Raw genomic sequence first — 25,741 nt, forward strand, 5'->3', positions numbered from 1 at the left:
ACCAAAGAGGGATATCTTGACAGTGTTTTATAGGTTATAGGTAGGACTTTGTGGTCAGTATTTTGGCAAAACCAATTTGAATTTCTTGCAAAAATAAATATAAGCTTACCATGTGGTCAAGCAGTCATACTCAGATATTGATCCAACTGAAATGAAAACTTACTTCTAGGCACAAACCTGCATATGAATGTTTATCGCAGCTTTATTTACAATCACACCAAACTGGAAGCAATCAGAATATCCTTCAACAGGTAAATGGATAACCAAACTATGGTCATCCACACAACAGAATACTACCTAGGGATGAAAAGGAGTGAACTCTTAAGCCATGCAAAAACATGGATGAATCGTGAATGCATATTACTAAGTGAAAGGCCTCCATACTACATTACTCCTTTATATGGCATTTTAGGAAAGACAAAATTATAGAGTCAATAAACAGATCAGTGATTGCTAGGAGTTAAGGAAATACAAAAGTTCAACAGGTAAAACTCAAGGCATATTTTTAAGGCACTAAAACTATCCTATATAATACTGAAATGATGGGCCCATGGCACAATGTACTTGTTAAAACCATTAAACTTTATAGCACAATGAGTAAATCTCAATATACACATTTTTTTAAAATTAGGAAGTTGGAGTTTCTCAGGATAAAATGCAAACTGTGACAAAATAATACAATAATCTTATATATCTATTTTAAGACTTACTGAGGGTGGTGGGAGGAGAAGGAGAAGATCTAAGTGTGTGTATGTAGAAGCATATGATATACACACAAACCCTAACATACTAATATATGGACTAGTATACTATGAGTACATGCACTAATATATTCTTCTTATATCTATTCATGCATGTATATATGTGTGGTGCATATAAATTCCTATACCCACATTCATTTGTTCTCCCTGTATTAGCTGAGAGGGCCTAGAAGCAAAGGCAACTCAGGAGCAACACTCATCTTGGCTTCCAATACCCCAGTAGAACTCCCTGGAGAAAGAGTTAATTCTAGAATTGGAGCAACAATTATATACGATAAGCCTGCAGCATCATGCAGTGCAAGAAAGTAAGGAAGTAAATAAGTGCTAAAGTCCAAACCCAAATACTAATCATGATAACAATGATGATGGATGCACATCAAAGGAACACTGGAGACAACCAAAAGGGCTGCCAGTTGCTAACACTGAAAAAACATTGAGCAAGAAAATAAAGCTGTATTGGATTATAAAACCAAAGTGTAAAATAAATAACCCTTGAGTACATATTGATTAAATGAAAGAGGAAAAAAAAAAAGAAGGAAAGAGACAAAGTTCCTATGTACGAGAAATGAGAAATCCACATGAGTAATGTCATTATGTGGTGTGGTGGCTGGCGGGGGCGGGTATAACTTCCCACTCTTCAAGTAAATGCTGCACAAAGAGACTTCCTTCCAAAGGGTATATCATGGAAAGGAGAGGAAAAGAGTAATTCTACAGTAGATAAACCTGATAAAATAATACCTCAGCCAGGTGGCCAAGGTTAACATCAAGAGTTGAATAAATCCTATTAATAGTAGGTACCCTTGATACAAGGCGATGAAAATGGAACCTTTACTTCTGTAGTCTCCCCCTCCCAAAACCCTCTCCTCTTCTCCCACTCTGAATATATTTCTTGAACTCGCATGACTCTTGTGGTTTGCAAAGATTCATAATTGGTAGATAATGATGGGACCTGAAAAATCTGACATGGTTATAAAGGGAATACTCCTTGGTGTCATGCTCACCGGCAAAAAGAAAATGAATAAAATCATCTTCAAGGGTGACACAAATATAGTTATATAGACTTTGACTCTTCAAATACAGACACAAGGGATGAAAACTTGTTTTCTTACTATGGGAGATGTATCTGAAACAATCTGTATATTCTCATCTACAGCCTCATATGTAACTATTTTTTGTTTTGTTTTAGGATATCTAATTCTATATCAAGTACACACACACACACACACAGTTATTTTTGCCATCTATCTAAATATCTTTTTCCTTTGCTTCTTTTAACAGCTCTACCATATTTTATCTCTTAATCTATGTGCTTATCTATACATGTAGCTATCTTGCCCTATAAATTTTACTGTTTTTCTCTAGGTGAAGTTATTGGTAAGAAGTACAGAAAAACAACAAGACATATTTTATACAACTGTGATTGCTAATCAACCAAGGAATAAAGGTATTTGGATCTAAAAAAAAAATCAAATGGTAATTTTTAAAGTCCAGTGAATCCGGGAAGTACTATTATTAAGCCCGTTATGCACAAACATCAAAGTTAAAGAAATAATGTTAATACATGCACAGAGACCCTAAGGAATTTGCACCCCCCACCCCCACCCCCGGCCCAAGCTCCAAGAGGCAAGGTTCTGTGAAGAGCATGCTGACACCAAAAATATATTGACAAAGATGTCCAACATTCATTTTCGGCCAAGACATCAGAATTTCACAAATGTGTGTTTTGGAGCTGCCCTGACATGCAGTTGATTCATTTCTCTAACAGGCGAATGTGAGCAAAGGCTGAACTCTATGAGCTTTTACTCTCTGGTCCCTTTTAATTCATGATTTCCTATAATCACAATGTAACAAAAATACTCATAAAACTGTAGGTGTTGATGGTAATTCACAGAGTTCTGGACACAAACATGGCTTGAATAACTTACTGAGGATTTGCCCTTTTGCCTCTGGAATCAATAAATATGTTGAGTCCTAAAATATTAATTCTCACATGAGGGCAAAGAGACGAAGAAGACAACAGGATCATCGGATTGTCTGGGTGGAACCTGACCTTGGCCATTCAACCCTTCGCCTATAACACTAAGGTTTTCTAGATTATTTTAGATTTCCTTATGATAAATACAGACTTACTGATAGGAGAATATTTCAGTATTTCAAATATGTATCCCTAACGAAGGTTAGACTCTTTATGCAAAACACAAACCACACAATCTTGACGTCATCCTAGAGCTTTGGAACCACAGCTGTTACAGGCATTCATACCAGGTAGAGCAGCTGGATTTCTTTTGAGAGTATTTATTTCAATCCCCATGATTTCCCACCCATGTTTTCCTAAAGAATCTAAGTTTTGTTCATCACTCTGAATCAAACAAGACAAAAAAATATAATCAAATCCATCAAGATATGTGTTTCCTCTTCCTCATTTTGCCTCTTTCCTTTAAAATAGAGAAACGGTACCATTTTTTTTTAATCTAGCCAAGAGAAAGAAAGAAATCCACAACCTCTAAATTTTAAGAAAAGAGAAGGTTAGGTTTAAGACTGTTTGTTAGTATAAACATTCTTTGATCTTTTAAAGCTTATGTGACAAAAAATTGTTTCCTTAATAAAAAAAGAATGTGAAAATGAATCTCCTTATTACTTTGGGAATCTTCTTTATATGGGACTAAAGTAAGTACTGGGCAGTGACAAGAATGACAAGTTAATCCATGTAAGCTACAGTCATCATGATTTTTAATTCACTCTTTAGAAATTGCAAATTTTACTGTTCAGCTGCATGTTAAACCAACATGTGGCCTTGCATAGAATCAAAAATGTCTTCTCATCAGACATGCATTTGGAAAGCTTTTGTAGTGTAAAATTGTTAGTGCTGCAAGATATTTATTTTAAAAATAGTTTCTGTGGCCATATAAATGTCTGAAACTCCAAAAAAGCATAAAATACAAATTCATCATATTACGATATATTAATACTTTAAAGACCAGGAAGCACAAAAAGCATTTAATTTTCATTAATTCAGTGTTTATCAACTGAATTTGATTTTTTTTTCCTTTTAGTAAACCTATTTTGAATATAGATTGGAAAATGTCGCTATAGGTCTATTGTATCATAAGAAAACATTGAGGTATACAGGGGAATAAAAGTAGAGAGTATTATGGAGCTTCCTGATTCCATTCCTGTCTACCATCTGACCAATGTAGTACAAAAGCCATTCAGTGTGGCTGGGCAAGATAGGAATCTGTGTAAAGGCAGGAAGATAGAGGGAGATACGACAGCAGATCAACCTGTGTGTGAGTGGTCAGGGATTGGGCGGAAGGAGTAAATAGAAATCCCTTATTACAGGACGTAAAGGGTAATCCAAATAACAAATATATTCAGGATAAAGAAACTCAGCATTTTCATTGTTGCAGAAAAAAAAAATAGATACATAATGAACCCCCTCAGTCTGCTTTAGAACTGGAGGTTCAGAGACCAACTCATGGTTTTCGATAGATAGTGTTTTAGCTTCTTATGGCTCCCATAACAAATTATCACAAATTGGGCTGATTTATTCTTGGGAATAAATGACAAGAATTTATTCTCTCACAGTTCTGGAGTCCAAAATCAAAGTGTTGACCAGCCCACGTTTCTTCTGAAGGATGTTCCCTTGCCCCTTCCAGCTACTAGCAGCTCTTGGCATTCCTTAAGGGAGCACAACTCCAATCTCTGCCTCCATATAACTAATTACATCTGCAAAAACCCTATATTGAAATAAAGGTACAATCTAAGGTACTGGGCAGACAAAATTTGGAGGGAACAGCATTCAACTCAGTAGAGATAAATGGGTGTGTGTGTTCATGTGTGCATGCTCCCATACATTACTTTGTCTTGTCCTGTCCACTGAAAGGATTTGAGAGTAGCAACACCCTGGTAGCAATAAATACCACCAGTACCCTGAATTTGCTACCAAATGCCAGTCTCACTTAAAGGGAACCAGGTTTCTTTGTACAAATAGCAAACTCCATGTGGTACCTGGGTGGCTCAGTAGGTCGTCTAAGGCAGTTTTGACTCCAGTCATGACCTCAGCATCATGAGATCCAGCCCGAGTCCAACTCCATGCTCAGTGGGGAGTCTGCTTGAGATTCTTTCCCTCTCCCTCTGCCCCTCCCCTCTGTTCATGCTTTCCTTCAGATAGATGATAGATAGATGATAGATAGATAGATAGATAGATAGATAGATAGATAGATGGCAAATCCCAGGGCTGGATCAGGGAAAGTGCAAAAGAAGCCCAGAACACTTTGGCCAGTGATAAGATTGTACCCAAAGAATAATGAGGCATGTCAATAGGACACAGAATCAGCTTCAAGGGCATGACATGGCCAAGTCTGGTATAAATGATATTCATAATTATTGTAAGACCATCACGATAAATAGTGAAAGCAACAAATATTAAATAAAACAGAACTCCAAAAGTGCAAACTAATATAAATAAATACACAAGCAAATACATAGAAAGAAAAGAAAGCTTTTCCTTATAGAAGAATGTCAAGCAATAAATGCAAACGGAATGAGGGAATTAGCAAAACCACCATTTGGCAGCTGTCATGGTAATAATTCAGCCAAGATGCTTCAATGAATGTTAAAATTGGGGGGGTAGTAATTTGATAAAGAAAAAGATATTTACTCAGAAGCAAAGTATCTGCTGACAAAATTGTTATTAAGTACAAAGAGAAAAAAAACCTTTGCAATGGACAAACATGGTTGGATAACTCAATGAAACAATCAAAAATTATTATCACCAATGATGGAATAAATCAAAATCCTTTACCACCTGATACAAATCAATATCATCTGTGACAGCACTACCTAAAAAACATATTCTGGATCTGATTTCAAGGAAACAAGACAAATCCTAACTAAGGAATCCTATAGGTTATTTCTTCTATAATCTCCAAGTGTAGAGGTCATAAAAGCAAAGCAAAGACTAAAGAACCATTCCAGATGGAACCATTCTAGAGACATAACGGTAATGCACATACAGCCTTGGCTTTGATCTTTTTAATATAAAAAAAATTACTGCAACAGTTGGAAACATTTGACTGAGGTCTGTGCTTTCAAGAGCAATGGTACATTGATGTGAATTTCTGATAGTGATGGCTGTGGAAAATAACATCCACGCGGGAAGGACTTCCTGAGATTTTCCATGGTGATGGGGCAGCAAGTCAGCAACTCAATCTCAAATGGTTCAAGGAAAAAAAAAAACTTGAACTACATTTCCCCCTTTTCTCTAAGATTTAATGTTTTCACTTTATTTTTTTTGAAGACTAAGAGAAATTCTCCATGATTAAATGTATTCCAAATCAAAGATAATGAAGATATAAAATAAATAACAAGTAGTTTAAACGGGCCTTCCTTCAAGAGGAGTGGAGGATGTTTATCAAAAAAGAAGATATTCATAAGGAAGAGGCTTAATATTAATCACAAAATAAAACAGAGTAAGAATAACAGACAGAAAGAAGAAGATAGAAAATATTCTCAAATTTTTACATTTCCCTTTGGCTGAGTTCATGTTCAAGGAGAGTAGGTTCACCTGCATCATGTACTGACCTCCATAACCACTTCAGTTATAAGCCTTTGGAAAGCAGTCAGATATACTCTTTTTAAAAAATATAGCTTATTAAATCATCTATTAACTTTTTTCTGATATTTTGACGCAGAATTTTTTGTGGATAGTGCATTCTCCTTTTGCATGCACAACCGGGAAATCTAGAGTCAATCTCAGTTCCTCTCTTTAGTCTTTATCTCTATTATATTAACAGCACTTCAATGCCAGTGTTCACCACATGTCTGCTAATTAATTTTATTGTTATTTGAATTTCTATGGGATGTATTGTTCTTACATTTTTCAAGTGCTTATGTGCCTATCTTGAAAATTGTGTAATACTTTACCTAAACTTTTCCTTTCCAAATCCCGTCTTAGTTTTCAATTTAATTTGCAAAGTGTGTTGACCTCAAGTGCTCTTCCACCTTGAAAAAATATGAACTATTATAAATATGCAGCAGAAGCGGAGTGCTCGTATAAACAAAATTCTCTAGAGATATTATCAAAGATTAGTACAGCATATTGGTTAAACCCACGAGAGATAGAGCCAGATGTCTGGATTTAAATCCCAGCTCCTCCACTTAATATCTGGATTTGGATTAGCTATTATTTCCCCCATTTTTCTGATTAAAAATAATGAGATATAAGGAAGTTAATATCAGTACTGATGTTACAGGGTTGTCACGGATATTAAAGGCTTTTGCCATATAGCAACTTTTCAATACACATTGATCATCATTAGAGAAGCTCTGAGTCTCAAAGAAAACTAAAAAAACCTTCAGTGTTACGTGTAATGTAACTGTGTACTCTGCAACACAGTAATGCCTACCAGCTTAAGCACTACTTAGCTCCTCAGCCCTTCACTAATATAATGAAACAGAGTTCATTCCAACATGTAAATTTTTGAATAAATGGGGTTCATTCCAACATGTACAATTTTGAAATACAAAGGTAAGGCTCGCTGAGAGATTTTTTCATTGGCGAAGCCATTCGTACCAGTTTACTGAATCTTACCAGTAGAAGTAATTTACAAATGGGTGGCTGTAAAGAAGCTAATATATGTTGGTCACTAACTCTATGCTCTGCTAAGTACTTTAAATATAATCATTGAATTTTTCCAAACACGGTTATTTCGGTAGAGATCACTGTGCACACTATACAGATAAAGTAAGGCTTAGATGGATTATGTCACTTACACAAACAGAAAGCACATTTGCAGCCAAATAATATGAGATTCTATTTTCAACTCAAATAAAAACTTTATTTTATCTGAGCACAGGTGTAGGCATATGGTCAGGGCTAAACACCCCCTCGCCCCAATGTACAACGGCATTAAAAATATCTATTTTGTCTGGAGCTCAATAAGTGTAGGCAAATGTGCATTGGAAAACCAACTTCAACAATGCTAGTTTGGGATTCACAGTTAAAATCAGACAGGCTCACATGCCACTCTTTATGTGGTATTGCTATAAAAGTGAATTCTCATCAAGTTCTGAAATTCACAGTAGAATATAAAAAAGACCTGTGTCTCCAGCTTCCAAGTAAGATATTTCTAAAATAATTTGGCTGCCATTTGGGCAAATATATATGTGTGTTTTGTCTTGACAGCTTGTCAACTGGCAGACAGTTCTTGAACATCACATTCATTTCAATTTAATATTGGTAAATTTCTCAATTACAATTTTTATTCTTCACTTTCTGCACAATGAAATCCCTAGTCCTTGCTGGCATTCCTCAGGGCGTACAGGTGCAAGTGCTGGCATTTCTGCAGTAGCAAAGGAAGAAAAATGAAAGAACTAAGGAGGGGAGGGAAGAGACAGGCTGAGAGAGAACAGTGGTAATGGGGAGAGAAAGGAGATAGTAGCTGACCTTCATCCTGATATTCACCTTCAGGAGAAATGAAGGGAATAATTCACAGTTGACAATAAAATAGTGCAGCTGCCTCTGCTTCCTTTAACCAGAGAGGCTGGAGTCAAACAGAAACCAGACACCCAATGCATAAAATCAATACATGAGGAAAGGCCAAAGGTAACGTGGAAAGTAGATTAATAAAAATAATTTTAAAAACCACAACAACCGACTTTGAACACTTACTTACTTCATGGCATATCTTTACCTTGTATTTTATCATGCGATTCTCACACAATGAGAGCAAGATGGAAATTATTATTATCTTTGCATTGTAGCTCAGGAAAATAAGCAGTAATTTAACCTCCCTGAACTTCAAAGTCAACCAGATAATAAGGGATGGAACCAGGATTCAAAACTCCATCTATCTAACTTCAAAAACCACACTTGCAATTGTAGCACAAACCACAGGTTTTTTGGAAGAGATGTCACAAGATTCATATTAAAAAAAAAATAACTGTGTATATGTTAGAATAGTTTATTTCCTTTACTTTTACTTTCTACTTTCTTATCAAGAAAAATCTTTTAATAGAGGGAAAATGCATATATATATATATATATATATATATATATATATATACACTCTTACAGGTAGATATTTATACACTGCATTAGGTAGCTAATAATATCTTTAATATCCTTTTCTTAGCTGAATGACCTTGAAGTCTGCAGAAGTTTTTGGGGTTTTCTTTCTCAACATATTTATCAGGTACATGACTCACATTACACAAAAATGGAAACCTCTGACACATTTACAATAAATGGATATAGATTTGGTCATTATGATGCAGAAATCACAGTGATGAGATGAAAATAATACTTCATTGTTTATTGGCAATTAAGATAGAGTGTTCTGTCTCTATTGTAGGTATCAATAGTCCTTTAAAGCCATTTTACTCTAATCTGGATTAAAAAAAAAAAGATGAATTAGGGAAATTCTCTGCCCTTAAAGCACTGATCAAAGAAAAGCGGGGAGAAAAAGAAAGAAAAGTTCCTGTCTGCATGTCAGGTTCTCAAGGGACTATAAACATGGAGGTGCTTTTGCTCATTTACGGGTTTCTTTTGGTGGTGATGATGATGGTAGAAAGGCAACTGCCTGCTCCAAAGCCATAGAAGTTTCCCTAGAAAAAGTATCATTTCCACCAGCTGTAGAAGAGCAACTGAATTTTGATAAGAAGGAAAAACAAGGGGACGCCAGGGGGGCTCAGCTCGTCCGCCTTCAGCTCAGGGCATGACCCCAGGGTCCCAGGATCGAGTCCCGCATCGGGCTCCCTGCATGGAGCCTGCTTCTCCCTCTGCCTGTGTCTCTGCCTCTCTCTGTGTCTCTCATGAATAAATTAAAACAAAACAAAAACAACAACCACAAGAAAAACAAGTAGTATTCCTTGCAGAAGAGATAGGCAAAGTGGAGTCTCCACAGGAGAAATACATGGGGAACACGTGAAGACCTAAAATCAGTCCTCCCTAGCCACTGCAGTGGATATATTTACCAAAGTTATACTGTAAGTAAAATGAGAAAAAATTTATTGAAGCCAGGTTATTTGCCTAATGCTGGCCTTCAACTTAGATGTTTATTTGTGTTTTTTATTTGCCTCATCATTTCAGCTGCTTTGAATTTCTGTGACTTTTGCTGCATAACATGTATTCTTGTAGTTTGTCTTAAATGCAATTTGAAACAAACTAGGGTACATACTATACACATAGGAATAACTCTTGTGGTCTTTTATTATTATTATTATTATTTTCTCTTGTGGTCTTATACTCTGAACTTTGGATCCTGCCTATTTTTGTCCCATAAGGAAGAGCCCTAAAACCCCTCTTCTCATGTTGTATAAAGTCTGGGAACAAGGTTTTCCCAGACCAACGCCAGGGGTTGAGGAATAGATAAGTATCTCCACAAAAGGAAGAAAGAAAGGGAGAAAATCATGTTTTGAAATATACACTGCCAGAAAAAGTTCGGTTATGAAGAAGTCTCTGGCAACTGTGATTTCCTAATTCACTCCTGACTTGACCCATCAGCTCAATCCAATATCTGGCTGACTACAGATCTAGACCGTTTTCTATTTCTCTATGCACTGCATCTGCATGTGAATATACACAAACAAATAATTAAACATCAAGCAAATATCAATAGGATTAGTCTGGCATGTTGGAACAAATCTTGATAAATCCATCTCAGTAACAATACTCAAACTCCACGTCTAGGAGAGGAATACAAATTCAGCCTATTGAGGTACTGTCGTTGTAAGGAGACATATTTTAATAAAAACTGCTTCGTCAGTTCCTATTACTAAGGGACTAAAGCTATTGAGCTGTGGAACTTAGGCCAAAAAAGGGGATTTGGAAATGCAAATTAGAGATAAGACGGTAATAAATGTCTTTTATTCAGCAACACACCAGCCCTGATGCCAGGAGCTATTTTAAAGATGACTCTTAATAGTTCTGTGAAATTGGAAGCATACTTACCCAAAATGGACATCTCTGGCACAGTGGCATGATAGGGTCCATTAAGAAACTCCGGCGCATTGTCGTTGATGTCTTGAACTTTGATAATAAATTCAGAAGGAGGCTCCAGAGGCTTGTTCGTCTCCCAATCCACGGCCTGGGCTGTGAGAGTATACTCAGCTTTTTCCTCCCGGTCAAGTCTTTTTATAGCATGGATATCTCCTGTTATATCATTTATTTGAAATATTGTCCCAGCTCCATCGCCTGATAGGATATACTTGATCTTTTTGCTCCCAGGATCCAGGTCTGTGTGCAGCTAAAAGGAAAAGTGACATGGGTTAGCAATGGAGCAATTTGCAAAGTTACTTTTTAACTATCTCCTGTTTGAATATCAAGCTGGTTCTTTCTACATTCATCCTAACTTCATCAATCTCCGCTAAGAGTAACTGCACAAAGAGTTTTTGCTCTGCGTGCACATCAATCAAAACACAATATAATGAAATTTATACAAATCAGTTAAAACAGGCATAAGAAGTACTCTGACTTATTTGGTGTAAACTAACGTGCATTTAGAGTGATAAAAAGATCAAGAGGAAAACACAAAAATGTATGTATTATTTTCCATTTATTAATACATTTATTTAAAGTTCTTCTTAGCTACCTTTGATGGATCACACTCTGTGCACCAAGAACTAAGGGATTTGCTTCCCTTATATGATAATTCTCTTAGTTTTTCCAAAAGTTGATGAGCTACAGTAGTTCACATGAAACATGAGAAAAGTGAGGCTTGACAAGGCACATAATAACCTCTCCAAAGTTCATATCTAATGGAATCAACTGCAGTAGACCCAGAATTCAACTCAGATCTATGTGTTACATTTGCATCGATAAATAAATAAATAAATAAATAAATAAATAAATAAATAAATGCTCAATATGATGCATATTAAGATAATATATTCTCTAGTACCCTCTTTTCTTTGATTTGTACAATTCTTCTGTCCAGGAAATTTATTTCCATTTCACAAAGAGCACCGAGGCCAAAAAACATGGGTCCCCTTGGAAAATCCAAACTTTGCCGCAGAAACACAGACTCATCTCAGGTTGGGGTGTCACCAGCTAGACCCCAAGACCTGACCTTTACTGCTTACCTGCTTGTATCCACTGACCTTTGTTCCACATCTTTGCTGAAGTTCTCTTTCCAGCTTATCTCTTAGCTTGGGCAATAGACCCTATGGGCATAACATCCCATGATGAAAACCGTAACTCTCTCAAATGGTAAGAACTGCCTGGAGGAAGCTTCCAGGAGCCCGGACCACCCAGCCCAGTTTGAACTAAATCCCTGACACACACCTAAGATGGACCATGGAGTGACCCACAGAGTGACTGACAGTTACCTTTACCTTATTATAATAGTAAAATCTCCTCCCCAGGAGGAGCACAAGCCTCATTTACATGACATACACATATCCGCCTAACCCTGTTTCTTTATGTCTGCCTCTACATCCAGTGACAAGGCTCCCCTTTCTAAATATTCATCCTAACCCTAAATAAAAGGAACCTAGTCACCCTTGCTTGACAAGTCACAGCTTCGGTTACTCCCCAGGGTCTCCTTACCTGCCACAAACAAAGGTCCCTTGGGCAACACCACCTGGTGTAGTGTCTGTCTGTGCCTCACCAAGGACCGAAATCATGTTAGTTCAGTTATAAGGGCAACAAAAATTTACTAAACTCCTACTCTACCTGAAACATTTGGTAAGTACTAGGGAAAACTGAAGCCCTGCTTTAAAATTTTCAGTTTACCCTCAAGAGGGAGACAGGAGTGTTCTGACACATAGTTCATCTTCTCTATGCTCTGTTGACTCCTGTTTAAAAACCAAAATAAAACTGCATATATATATTATATACATTATATATTAATATATATATATAGCTTGCAATAATATATATTAATATATATATATATATAGCTTGCATTTTCCGAAGAAAAAATCATTGAACTAGGCTGTGAAATAGTACCTACATGCACATATTTTTGGTATATATATATATATATATATATATATATACACACACACACATATATATACATTATATATTTGGTATATATATTATATTTATATATATAATATATATATATATATGAATGCTGAAGTCTTTCAACTTTTTTTATTTAATAAACTTTGTAATCACATTAAACTGGTCTGAAACCCATAGCATTAGAGTCATGGCAACCTGCTAAACTTTCTCATGCAACTAAAACCTTATGAGGGTAGGGGTTATACATTTCCCATTGTAAAATAAGTGTTTTAAACATCCTGCACTGCTAATGAAATGACTTTCTATATGTCCAAGAAGTCTCCAGTGGAATAATACTCACTACTTTACATTTCATGGGGATGCACCAAAAGAAAAAAAAAAAAAAAGGTATTACATTTTTAGTTGCTGTTTGTACCAACCTTGAATTACATGTTTAACAACAACAACAAAAATATATATATACATAAATATATATATATATATAGATTTTTGCTTATCAAAATACTTTATTTTAGGAGACCCTCAAAAAAAAGACCCTCCACATTAAACAGACACTCAACAACACCCTCAGCCTTTTTTTTTTTTATTTTCTGTATTTTTTTTCCTTTTTAAATCAACTAAAACAATCTGATGCTTAAAATAAAAGACAGGAGATATTTCCCAATTGGACTTCAGTCAAGAATATATATCTATTTTTTTTTTTTTTTTACCCTGGGGTAGGGCAGGGGTGGGGAGGAGGCTGCTCAGGACCATGTGGCGCTCCCAGCCGAGAAGGAGCGCATGTGGAGGACAGGACTCGGGACCAGTCACTGCACCATATGATTTTGAATTTCAAATACTTGTTCCTTTAAAAAAAAAAAAAATGCTGTGTGGAAAGAAACTCCTAGAAACTTAAAAGACATTGTGTTCTCCTGGGATCACTTTTATTCAGAACAGGCTCTATTGCTTTCTTCGCCAATTTAAATTGTATTTAGCGCTTCAATAAATGAAAAGAAAAGAATATAAAAAAGACATAAAATAGCAACAAAGAATCCAAATGCATCTAGATCTCCTACTTTACTTTTGAATATTTTAAAAAGTTAAAGCGTAAGATTACATCAAATATTTATTGAATCTCCAAATGTATCCCTTTCATTTATTGTATTAAATTTATTAACAAGAGCAAATATTGAAATGCCACTTTATCTTAATGAATGTGGGATTATAATTCATTAATGTGATATTAATCCTAATTTATGATCATTTTAATTTATGTGCATTTTAACATTTCCATTAGCATTTTTATTAAAAAAAGAAAATTTGAATAATATATCCTTCAAAGAGGTTTCCATCCACATACAAGGCAATCCTGAGACATGGAGTACTGGTATGTGTCAACTCTTGTGCACACCATTTTTGCTATGAAAACTCAAGTCATTCAAAATGGGGTTATCATCATTTATGTTCAAACTTATTTGTGTCATAATTTTCTTCATTTATCATAGCCTCTGATACGCAAGTTGCATAGGGTCTTAAGTTAGGTTTTGATGGTTTCTTGTGTTTAAAAGTAACAGAAGGGGAAGGGAAGAGCATAGATTTCTAAAACAGTAAAACAAAGCTAATATTTATGTCTCTATATGGAATGGAGAGATGAATGCATTTATTTGAACTTCAGTTACTTTGTCTATAATTTAGGGATAAAGCATCTACTCTGCAGATTCAATTTTGGAATCCTGAGATAATATTTGAGAAATAGTGAAAAAGGAATGGACGGAGTAAGCGTACAATAACTACAACTATTTTTATGTCATATTCAACCATGCGCAGCTCTCTGAAAACCTTGCAGCAAGCCTAGCTGCAACTCCAGTGAAAGCAAGTTCCCAAGACTCTCTTGAAAAAATGGTAATAACAAAACAAAAACCAAACCAAAGAAAACCCTTAGTAAACACTGTATGTTCCTTCTTTCCTCCAGAAATTCATTTTTTAGCAAATCTGAGTAAAATCCAGATCCCTCGGCTAATGGTGTTCTTGAAACAGAAAACTGTGTTTACTTATTTGGTTCATCTTATTGCTTGTATCGCACACACACACACACACACACACACACATTCTGGCATATGGTTATTCAAGTAATCAATTTGACATTACAAATAAAAGACTTGTGAGTATGCAAGAATAACAATTTACGGGCAGCAAACAAATGCTCATAAGACTCCAGGTCTGGACTTCAAAAGGACTCGAGGTACATGAAGACAAGCTGTTTTCTTTGTTGTTCATCACATATGTCTGTCAGAACCCGCTCACTTCAATGCAACTTCACTGCTCCCATCAATTTATCCTCCTCAAGACCCTCTCTGTGAGATCATGATGCACAATATATCCCAAATGTTTCACATATTGTGTATCATCTGGAAGTGCGAAAACCACCTCTCCCAGGGGTTGCTCCTGAAAGAAAGAAGGGGCAGGATAAGGGACACCTGCAAATTCTCCTTGACAGGTAGGGCTTGTTGGCCTGGCTGTGGTACAGAAAGATCTCAGCCACTCATTTACTAAATATGAACAGAAGATGTTTACACACAACACAGGTATGGTCGCTGCTCTCAAAGGCCTGTATGTTAGTGGGAGATACATGCAAACAGAAAATTTAGGGTAAGCAGACTTATTAGTATTATTACTCATCATTATTCTCTGATAAACATTTTGCAGGTATAAATGCAGTGCTATCCTCATGGCAAACTGGAGAGCATTTCTCCGTTTTGCCAAGGAAATGACTGCGATTCAGAGATTTTTAGGGAACTTTTCCACAGAAGGCACTATCAGCGAGTGGCAATCTTCACAGCATAAGCTTTAGAGTCAATTTCCTGGATTCAAATGCATGCTCTAAAGGCTATGATATGGAGGCCTATAACAGCATACAGAAATTTTACTTAACTCAGAAAAGGCCTCCCCAAGGAAGTAATGATTAAAACTTCAGATCTCAAAGAAGGGAGAGAACGCAAGCCAGCCACAGGTAATGGCACAGATAAAGATCCAGGGAAAAGACAGGGCCTACTACGTTAGAGGAAGTAAAGATGATTTAATATGGCTAGAGCACTGAGTTAAGGAGAGAAAATGTGGCAAAAAAATAAGAATAGAAAGTAAGGCAGGGGCCTGATTTTATGGAGTCCTAAAAACAAGAGATGGAGTTTAGATTTGACTGTAACAGTAGGAAGAGTCCCTAGATACAAGGCTTCGGTTAGGAGCCTGACACTGTCATGGTTTTGTCTCAGTGACCTCACAGAGGCTGGTGTGTGCCTATAAGCAAAGGTCTTGCAGGCAAAAGAGAGAGGAGAGGAGGTCACGGAGAACACTTACACACCAACGCACAAAGCACTTTGATTTGGGTTCTCAAGTTCTGATGCCCATAGCCTGTCACATCCACAACCAGACCAAACTGCCCCACCGGCCCCTCCCCGCAGGCAGTGTCAGGGTGCGAGGGTGATCTCGGTCTCCCCCATGACGTCTTCCATCTCAGGGACCATAACGGAACCACTGCACAATCCAGCTGAACTCTGAGTATCAGTATAATTACACCCTCACCATCCTCCATATATTTGCATAATACCCCCCCCCCCATTAAAAGCAGTTTAGACTCTGAAAGTCAAAAAAAGAATCACTTGCATTTGCATTGTCCTTTGGATTCCCACTGCTCAGTAAGGCATCTGTCAGACTGTCGAAGCTCAAAAAGATTTTGTGGAATAAAGTAAATGTGACGGCAAGGAAGACAATAACTATTTCCAAAACAATGATTTAAAGGACAGAGAAAGGAATTTAGAAAAATCAGGCCCAGTGACCTAAACTCTAATCTGCTCTAAACCCAAAGCCCTGGACTTCCCTAAATATGTGTGCAACCCTAGCATCCAGCATAAGATCCAGAACACGGCACATGGGAATGCTGACCGAAGGATGGTGGATGGACGGGTACTGGCCGCGTGCTATGTGGATAACAGATAATAAGCATCCAAAACCCAGAAATCACCATTCTCAGAACAAGAGCCCCCCATGCCCCCCAGTCTTCAATGTCACCTGTGTTTCTTTTGTGGCTGTCAATAAGCAGTTCAGAGGACTTTTCAACTTTCTCACACAGGACCCCTGAGGACACTGAAGTTCTCCTGGGACAAGGGAGTCTAGAAAAGATAAATCCTTCTCTTAGTGCCTATTTGAATGCGAGAGAATGATTTAATTACCACTCTGCCACCTTCTCCTCTAGAGCGATGACGGATGACATCCGGTGAACTGCAGGGAAATTACTCACTCATCACTTCTTCATCAACTGAAAATCGGTCAGCTCTGGCACCGGAGCTTAATCGGAAGGTCTGGTCTCTCCAGAAGGACATCGTGGAAGAGAGTCTCATTTCCACTCTTGCCCTCAAGAAGTATCCAGGTTGCTTGCTAAGAAAGAATCCTCATCACTCGGAACCCGAAGGGGTTAACAGGGATCAATGAACCATAAAACTGTCACTTACTGGTCCCTGTTTTTCAGGAGTCTGCTCACCTCTGGAGAAGAGAGCAAGCTTAGTGCTCTTGGGTCGAATTACACCTCAGCATATATTCCCCGTATCTAGTATGTGCGTGTCAAGGAGAAACTGAGCTACGGCTGTGAGCCTATCCGCGAGCAGACCGATACTCTCATCCTGGGTCACAACCCTTCAATAGCAAAGATGGCATCAGGGACTTTGACACAATCTAAGTTTTTGGCCTAAGTCTCCAAAATGATAAGAATGCAGGACTTCAATCGAAATAAAAGACATATTTAGGCTGCTGGGAGGTTGCAAAGGCAGGTGAAGAGAAAGAGCAAAAAGTCATAGATTCTTTTCATATTTCTGAGCCACTCTCCACCAATAAGGAGCAGGGATTAAAGTTAGGTAATGGGCGGAATAGCACCCCAACATTTCATAAAATGAAGCTGGGAATATGCAGTTACCCTTGTGATCATACACCTTAAGGAAACAAGCATTCAGGGAAATAATAGTTCTCCAAGGAATTCTCATATAAACCAACTTACCATTAAGTTTGTCTTAAGAGGTAAAAAAAAAAAAGCCAAAGAAGAAATAGTCCCTGATTAAATAGAACATAGCATCCCACACTGAAAATGATTCCTGCCTCACAAAAATGTTATTTTTCCTAAAGCACCTGTATCTGTATCTCAAACATGTGTTCTCTGCATTCTCTGTCAGTTGCTGGGGTGAGCAATGAACAGCTTGACCTGGCCATGGGGACCGGTGTCCAGAGGAACAGAAAATTGGAAGCAAGGCCAAATGAACTCCTTTTTGGCTGCCGGGACCTAAAAATACAGTCAGAAAAGGAAATGTGTTGCCTACACTACTCATTTGAATAGACCTAGATGGTAGATAGACAGATATTTCCACAAGGGAAGGACCTATATATATAATATTCAACACTATGCCCAGCAACAAGCATCATCCTTGGCACAAAGTAAACGTTCATTGAAGTCTATTTATTTTCTTTTAATTTTTTGTCTGCACAAGACCTATCTTAACATCCTGCACCTTGGCAACGGCTTTCCATTGAGGAGGGGCTCATCTGACTTTCTCAAGCACATATAATCAATAATGACAGATCCAACTGAAACCTAGTAAATCGGGTTGCAGAGCACATACACTTTAGCAGGATTCTAGAGAGATCCTCAGGAGTGCATAGGTAGTTAGGTGGGGACCTTCCATTTTCCTAGCTGGAAAGAGGCAGAGTGGGAAAGCCTCCCTGGTTTGTTCCTGAATGACAATATTTAATATATATATTTACAAGTCATGTGCATGAAACTATACAGTACAAGCACATTTTATGAACTAACTTGTAAGTCTGAAATGGAATAGACATAGACACAGGAAGGAAGGCTGCTCCATGAAATGGGAATGCAAAAGGAGCATATTAACAGGAAGCTGGCAGGCTGTTTGCCAAGAGACTTCCCAAGCCAACATTCATGACCTTGGCGAATTTCCTATCTTCATTCTGGACTTCACAGGTTTGGAGACATGATGTGTCAGCCCCAGAGCAAATTCATATCTCTTTGCCAAACCCTAATGAAGAAAGTTCCCATTTTTTTAGAGCAACGTATTGATGATAAATAGCATTTCAAATATTTAAGCTATCATGTTGAGCAAAATTTCTCTTTATAGAAAGACCCACACACATATGGAGTCAAATTATCTGTGCTGATAGCACTCAGAGAAAGGAGAATTAGATGGATTAATTGTGTAACGATGTCATACAAAAACTAGCTTATTAAGTATGTTCATCTTCCAAAAATGGTCTAAAAATGCTCTAAGCAGGATGGACTTTTATATTCTCAGATTTTCTCTTTCCCTCTAAGTACTGTGTTGGAGGTCCAACAATTCACCAAGCAATCATAAGAAAAAAACTAAACCAAACAATGGACTGACTCCCTTCTTCCCTTCTCTTAGATACATTTTTTTCTAATATATTCTGATAACAGCCTGGTGACTATATTAGATCTTTGAAGCTTGGAAATCAATATGTTTCTGTAAGGCAACCAAAGATTTATGGAGTAGTAGTCCAGATTATGGAATCTAGAATGAGGGGTCGATAAGGAACAGAACTAGGTTAGAAAAAGCTATAAGATACTTGGGAATTTACTTAACCATCCCCAAAACTCAGTTTTCTTATCTGAAAAGGGCTTTAATTATAGTTTTAGCACTCTGCCTGTAGGTTTTTGTAATGACTAAAATGTGACAAAAATAATGCTGATAAAGGCATGATATCTTCTAGGAATTAGAATATTAAAATAAAAATTCTTGTGAAGATGGAATTTTGGAATCATAATGATAGGTGGTCCCCAACCTAGAAATGCTTTCCAGGAAAAAATGTACCTAACTTCATATTCTGAGTCAGAATTCAACATACAACATTGATTTATAGTAAAAATAACAATGTCACCTCTTGAGTTAAATAATCTGGGTATAATGAGATCTGAGCTAACACTCTTCCGTTGGGTAAGGCACTTGACAATCACTTTTTTAATACTTATTCACTCATTTAATAAACAAAAATAGTAGATACATATGGAAGTTATTTTTTTCCAGCTTTATTGAGGTATAATTAACAAATAAAATTAAAGGGCACATCATTTAAATTTGTTACCTGATAATTGTAAGCCTAGAAGTAGGGGGACAGTAGTCGATGTGCTTTGGGCCATTGAATAAATGCTAGTGTTGGCAAGAGTGTGGGTGAATTGTCACAGTGGACCAATTACTAAAACTAGATTTAGGTGCACAATGAGTGGATGGATGGATGAATTGCTGAATTGCTGATAAGATAATTAAGGAAAGGAGGATGAGTAGCTACATGGTTTTATTGGAGAATTCATGAATAAAGGAAATAACAGAATAAGGAACTGGTTGACTGAATAAGATTCTAAGCCATCCCTATTCAGATTCCAATACACAGTAAATACTATGAATCAATGGATGAATGAACAGATGGACTTGTTAGTGAGTGGGCGGGCTAAAAGGACCACAGAGTTTCTCACTGAAAGATTGATTTTGGAAAAACATAACAAATTATTCTCTCTCAGATTACTAGTCCCTGTCTCAAACTAAACAAGACATAGTCCTTGGAAGTTCAACTACAGATTGTAAAAGATTCTTGTATGAAGATTCTTGGCACATACATGATTTTCAACAATTAGCAAATCACTCTTCACAAATCTCCTGGGAAAACCTATCTACCTCAATTAGAAAGATGGATGGGGGCGCCCTGGTGGCTACATCAGTTAAGTGTCTGACTCTTGATTTCAGTTCACATCATGAACTCATGGTCTTGAGATCAAGCCCTGAATCAGGCTCTGCACCAAGCTTGGAGTCTGCTTGAGATTTTCTCTCCCTCTGCCACTCCCCACTCCCCTCACTCATGCTCTCTCTCTCTCTCTCTCAAAAAAAAAAAAAAAAGTAATAAAATATTTTTAAAAGGATGGTGGATGGATAGATATAGAGATATGGGAGGGGAAAATTTTGTGCCAAATCAATATACAATGTGATAATACACAATACAAGCAAGGTAAGAGTAAAAAAGAAATGAAACAAATAATAACATGATTATTAGTCATATAAAACAAGCAGATTCTAAACAGATATGGATATTTAAAACATCCAGGATGTTTTCAAAAGGTCAATTTACAGTGGAACGTTCAGTTGTACTGTGAAAAAGGAGGAAAACGTTAAGAGAACGTTGTGCCAGTGTTCTTTATGTTTCAAAAGAACTTGATTAACCAGAGAAGTAAGAGGAGTCAAAAATATGAGTTAGATTTCTGATGTGCTAATCACAATTACTTGCTAAACAGGATGTATCTTGTTATCCAAATAACTGACAAGAGCACAGTGGGAAAGAACACAGTGGATAACCAAATGACAGTCATCTCCTCTCTCCAAAATTCTATATTTATAAAGTGACTGGGATAATCAAAATGCTGTGACCTTGAAAGAACATTGCATTTGAAGTTTAAAAAGAACTACATGAACCTAGAGTTTAGTCTGGGTCATAAAATAGGGTGTGACATTGGCAAATCATCTTTTTTTTCTGTGATCAAAATGCCTAATAATAACTTAGCTGTGTTACCCGGTATTACCCCTTGAGCTTTGCAAACTGTCTCATTCAAAGTCTTGTAAGAAAGCAGAGGATCATGATCAAAGCTCAGATTTAACAGAAATAATCATAATTTCAAGTTTGATCCATGACTACTCAGTGGGTGGATGAATGGGTTGATGGCTGGATGAGTGAATGGATAAATGTGTTGATAAGAGAATTAAGGGAAGAAAGGTGGGTAGATAAATGGTTTATTTGACAATATATAGGTGCATGAAAGAGTGGATGAGAGGACTGCTACCTGGACAGATTCCCAAATACCCTTCCTTTCAGGCAGAAGAGAATCAAAAGACCTAAAACACAACTATAGAAGCTCCCCATTATCCCAGTTTCCCTTTCCATGGTTTGTTACTTTTCTTTTTTAAGATTTTGTTTATTTATCCATGAAAGACACACACAGAGAGAGAGAGGCAGAGACATAAACAGAGGGGGAAGCAGGCTCCATGCAGGGAGCCCAATGTGGGACTTGACTTGACCCCAGAATCATGGCCTGAGCTGAAGGCAGATGCTCAACCACTGAGCCACCCAGGTGCCCCTGGTTTGTTACCTTTAGTCAACTTCAGTCCTGAAGCACATGATCCTCCTCGGAACTATCATCAGACTGTCAGCAGTAGCCTATAACTACATCACAGTGCCTATACCATTCATTCCACTTTGTGTAGGCATTTTATCAGTCTGCACCAACACAAGAAAAAGGGTGAGCACAGTACAATAAGGTATTTTGAGAGAGAGCACATTCACTAAACTTTTACTATGGTATATGGTTAAAATTGTTCCATTTTATTATTTGTTATTGTTGTTAATCTCTTAGTGTGCCTAATTTATAAATTAAACTTCATCATTGGAATTTATGTATAGGAACAAACAGTAGATCCAGGGTTTGGTATGAACCAAGGTTGCGGGCATCCACTGGGGGACTTGAAATGGACCCCCATAGAAGGGAAGACTACTGTACTAGATATTATCTTGAACAACTAATTTAAATTTTCTCTATTTTAGAGGAACCTGGGTGACTCAATCAGCTCAGCATCCAACCCTTGATTTTAGCTCAGCTCATGATCTCAGGGTTGTGGGATCAAGCCCTACAGCAGGCTCCATATTCAGTAGGGGGTTCTGCTTGAGAGATTCTCTCTCTCCCTCTGTTCCTCATCCCATCTTCTCTCCCAATTAAATATTTTTTTAAAGGAAGCTTCTGTCTCCTTCTCTTCCTCTGCCCCTTCCCCAACCCTGCTTGCTCACACCTTGTCAAAAATAAATAATACATTTTCTCTATTTTAGTTTCTACTTGTTAAAATGATTCTAACAAGGCAAACAGCAATATTACAAAAAAATTAACTCAGATTGTTATAAGGATAGCATGTATGTGAAAGTTGCCTTTTTAAAACTCTTCCTTTCTCAAGTACAATCATCTATATAGCAAAGATTTGAAAATGGAGCCCAATATACAATAAAATTATCAGAATTAAATACTAGTAACATAGCTTGCAGTGCTCCAAATGTGTGTCTCTCATCTCTGTCTCCATTCCACTAACAAAACCTAGAAATTAGCTGAGAAAATACCAAACAGCAACAACAAAACTTGAAAGAGGGATCCCTGGGTGGCGCAGCGGTTTGGCGCCTGCCTGTGGCCCAGGGCACGATCCTGGAGAACCGGGATCGAATCCCACGTCGGGCTCCCTGCATGGAGCCTGCTTCTCCCTCTGCCTGTGTCTCTGCCTCTCTCTCTCTCTCTCTCTCTCTCTCTGGGACTATCATGAATAAATAAATAAATAAAATCTTTAAAAAAAAAAAAAAACTTGAAAGAAAATCTGAAAACTCAAAACGCCCTCAGTTTTCCTACCACAGATCTATAGATCTGCTGGAAATCTGTAAATTTCCCATCATCATCAACATAGCAAACTTTTATAAAAATGGTTTATTACATTTTTTAAGGATTTTTAAAAATAATCTCTACACTTAACATGGGGCTCAAACTCACAACCCCTCGATCAAGAGTCACATGCTCCACCAACTGAGCCAACCAGGTGCTCCTTTTTATTACACTTTTAAACAGAAACAAGAATAATCCTCTCAAGTTCTGTATTATGAGATAGACTCTTTCCCTTCAAAATTCATATGCTGAGGGCAGCCCCGATGGTACAGCGGTTTAGTACTACCTTCAGCCTAGGGTGTGATCCTGGAGACCTGGGATCAAGTCCCACGTCGGGCTCCCTGCATGGAGCCTGCTTCTGTCTCTGCCTCTCTCTCTCTCTCCCTCTCTCTCTCTCTCTCTCTGAATAAATAAATAAATCTTTAAAAAATATATTTACTAGATACTAAAATTCATATGTTGAACCCCTAAATCCCAATACTTCAGAACGTGACTATATTTGGAGACTGATCCATTAACAGGCGATTATGATAAAATAAGGTTAAGATGACCCTTAATCCAATCTGATTCATGTCCCTATAAGAAGAAGTTTAGAAACACACAGTGACACCAAGGATATTGTGCACAGGAAAACCATGTGTGGATGCAGCGAGACAGCAGCCATCTACAAGCTAAGGAGAAAAGCCTCAGTAGTAGCAGAAACCAAATTCAAAAAAAAAAGTAAAAAAAAAAAAAAAAAAAAAGAAACCAAATTCACCAAAACCTTGATCTTAAACTTTTAGTCTCTGGAACTCTGAAAAAATAAAGACCTGTTGTTTAACCTACCCAGCGATCTGTGCTTTATTTTGACAACCCTAGTAAACTAATATGTCTTCCTAAAGCATCCTAGCCACTTATCTACGAATACCTTACTTATCCAAAATGGTGGCTGCGACTTGGGATGGTACTAATGATATGCTGCGAATCCCGTTGTGGAACACAAATAAGCCTCCCCAGATATACCCATATCTTAATTCTCAGACCCTATCAATATGTTACCTTATCTGTCAAAAGAGGTTTTGCAGATGTGATTAATTTTGGGAACATGAGATAGGTAGATTATTCAAAATTATCCAGGTGAGCCCAGACTAATTGCATGGATCCTTAGAAGAACCTTTTCTGTCTGTGGTCAGAGGGAGACATGACTGCAGAAGGGTCGGAGATTCAAGCTTGCTGATTTTGAAGATGAAGGAAGGGGGCCACTAACAGGAAATGTGGGTGAGCTCTAGAAGATTGAAAAGGCAATCTCCTGGAGGCTAGAGAAAGGAACACAGTCAGCGACCTTTATTTTAGCCCAGTGACATCTCTAGTGGACTTCTGACCTACAGAAATATAAGATAATACACTCATTTAGTTTAAGCCACTATGCTTGTGACAAATTGTCATAGCCACAACAGAAAACTAATATTGTATTTCGGTCAATATAGTTACAGAATTGTTGGAATGTTGGAATGTTAAGTTTAAATATCAGATATCTACTGATCTTGCCTCTTCTAATGATATCTTCCTTAATTTAAAAAATAAGGGGATAACCTATTCATTTACTTATCCAGCCATTTCTTCAAGAACATTGATGAGTTTCCACTAGCTACATCCATTCCCTATTTCATTTCAGTTTTACAATATACTATGAGTTTCATACTAGATTCCTCACTTTGCAGATTAAGAAACTGAAGATTAGATTTTTACGTCATGGCTCAGTATCATATAGAGTGAGCAGTGGAGAAAGGATCTGAACCCAAGTCTATCTGGTTCTGAACCTCATAATCATTTTATTGTTTTAATGTTGTGTGTGAGAACCAAACACAAGGTAAGAAAAATGAAAATACCAGGAACCAAATACTTCACTGTTCACAAAACAAAAATAGGGATTTTTTTTTACAACACACATCTCACATATTACCTGTTTGCTTAAAAAGAGTCTTAAGAGATTTATAGTCAAGGTAAGGGTCCTACTCTGAGTACCGAGTAGGAAACAGAGTTCCAGATCAAATGAACTCTGGAAACCTATGACATCCAATTAACACCTCAGAGTCTTAGATCCCCCAACTTCCCTGTGGGAAGGAGCCTAATAATAGAAACCTCCCCAGGCAGGGGAAGAGAAAGAACTTGCCCTAGCTCTTGGGAAATCGAGCAAGTCTAGGAGCTAGACATAGGGAGAAGAGATGGGGAATTTGCAGAAACCAGTGTCAAACTAGAGAATTATAAGATACACTTTGCAACTCTGAATCTCTTAATGGAAAATATTTTCTCAAATGACCATGTATTCACACCTCCCATAAGTATAGATAGATAGATAGATAGATAGATATGTATATATTTCTTTGTACATTCAACAACACTGATAACAGAACAGCACTGAGGTGCATAATGGATGCTGAGTAATTTGGAATATGGGAAAAAATTCTAACCCACTTAATGTCTTCTTCCTATTATTTCTATGTATTTGTGATAAGAAACTAT

The 25,741-nt window shown here is 37.2% G+C and overlaps 1 protein-coding gene across 4 annotated transcripts in view; it reads right to left on the reverse strand.

Annotated features, from left to right (window-relative positions):
- LOC140626249 (cadherin-8) overlaps positions 1 to 25,741 on the reverse strand; it is a 357,477-nt gene that overhangs the window by 227,767 nt on the left and 103,969 nt on the right. For all 4 annotated transcript variants that reach the window (XM_072813924.1, XM_072813911.1, XM_072813917.1 and 1 more), the window contains one exon: positions 10,714 to 11,008. In XM_072813924.1, coding sequence (XP_072670025.1) covers positions 10,714 to 11,008 — 295 coding nt within the window. The remainder of the gene's footprint in view (positions 1 to 10,713; positions 11,009 to 25,741) is intronic.

Source organism: Canis lupus, chromosome 3 (genome assembly GCF_048164855.1).
Source record: "Canis lupus baileyi chromosome 3, mCanLup2.hap1, whole genome shotgun sequence".
NCBI lineage: Eukaryota > Metazoa > Chordata > Mammalia > Carnivora > Canidae > Canis > Canis lupus.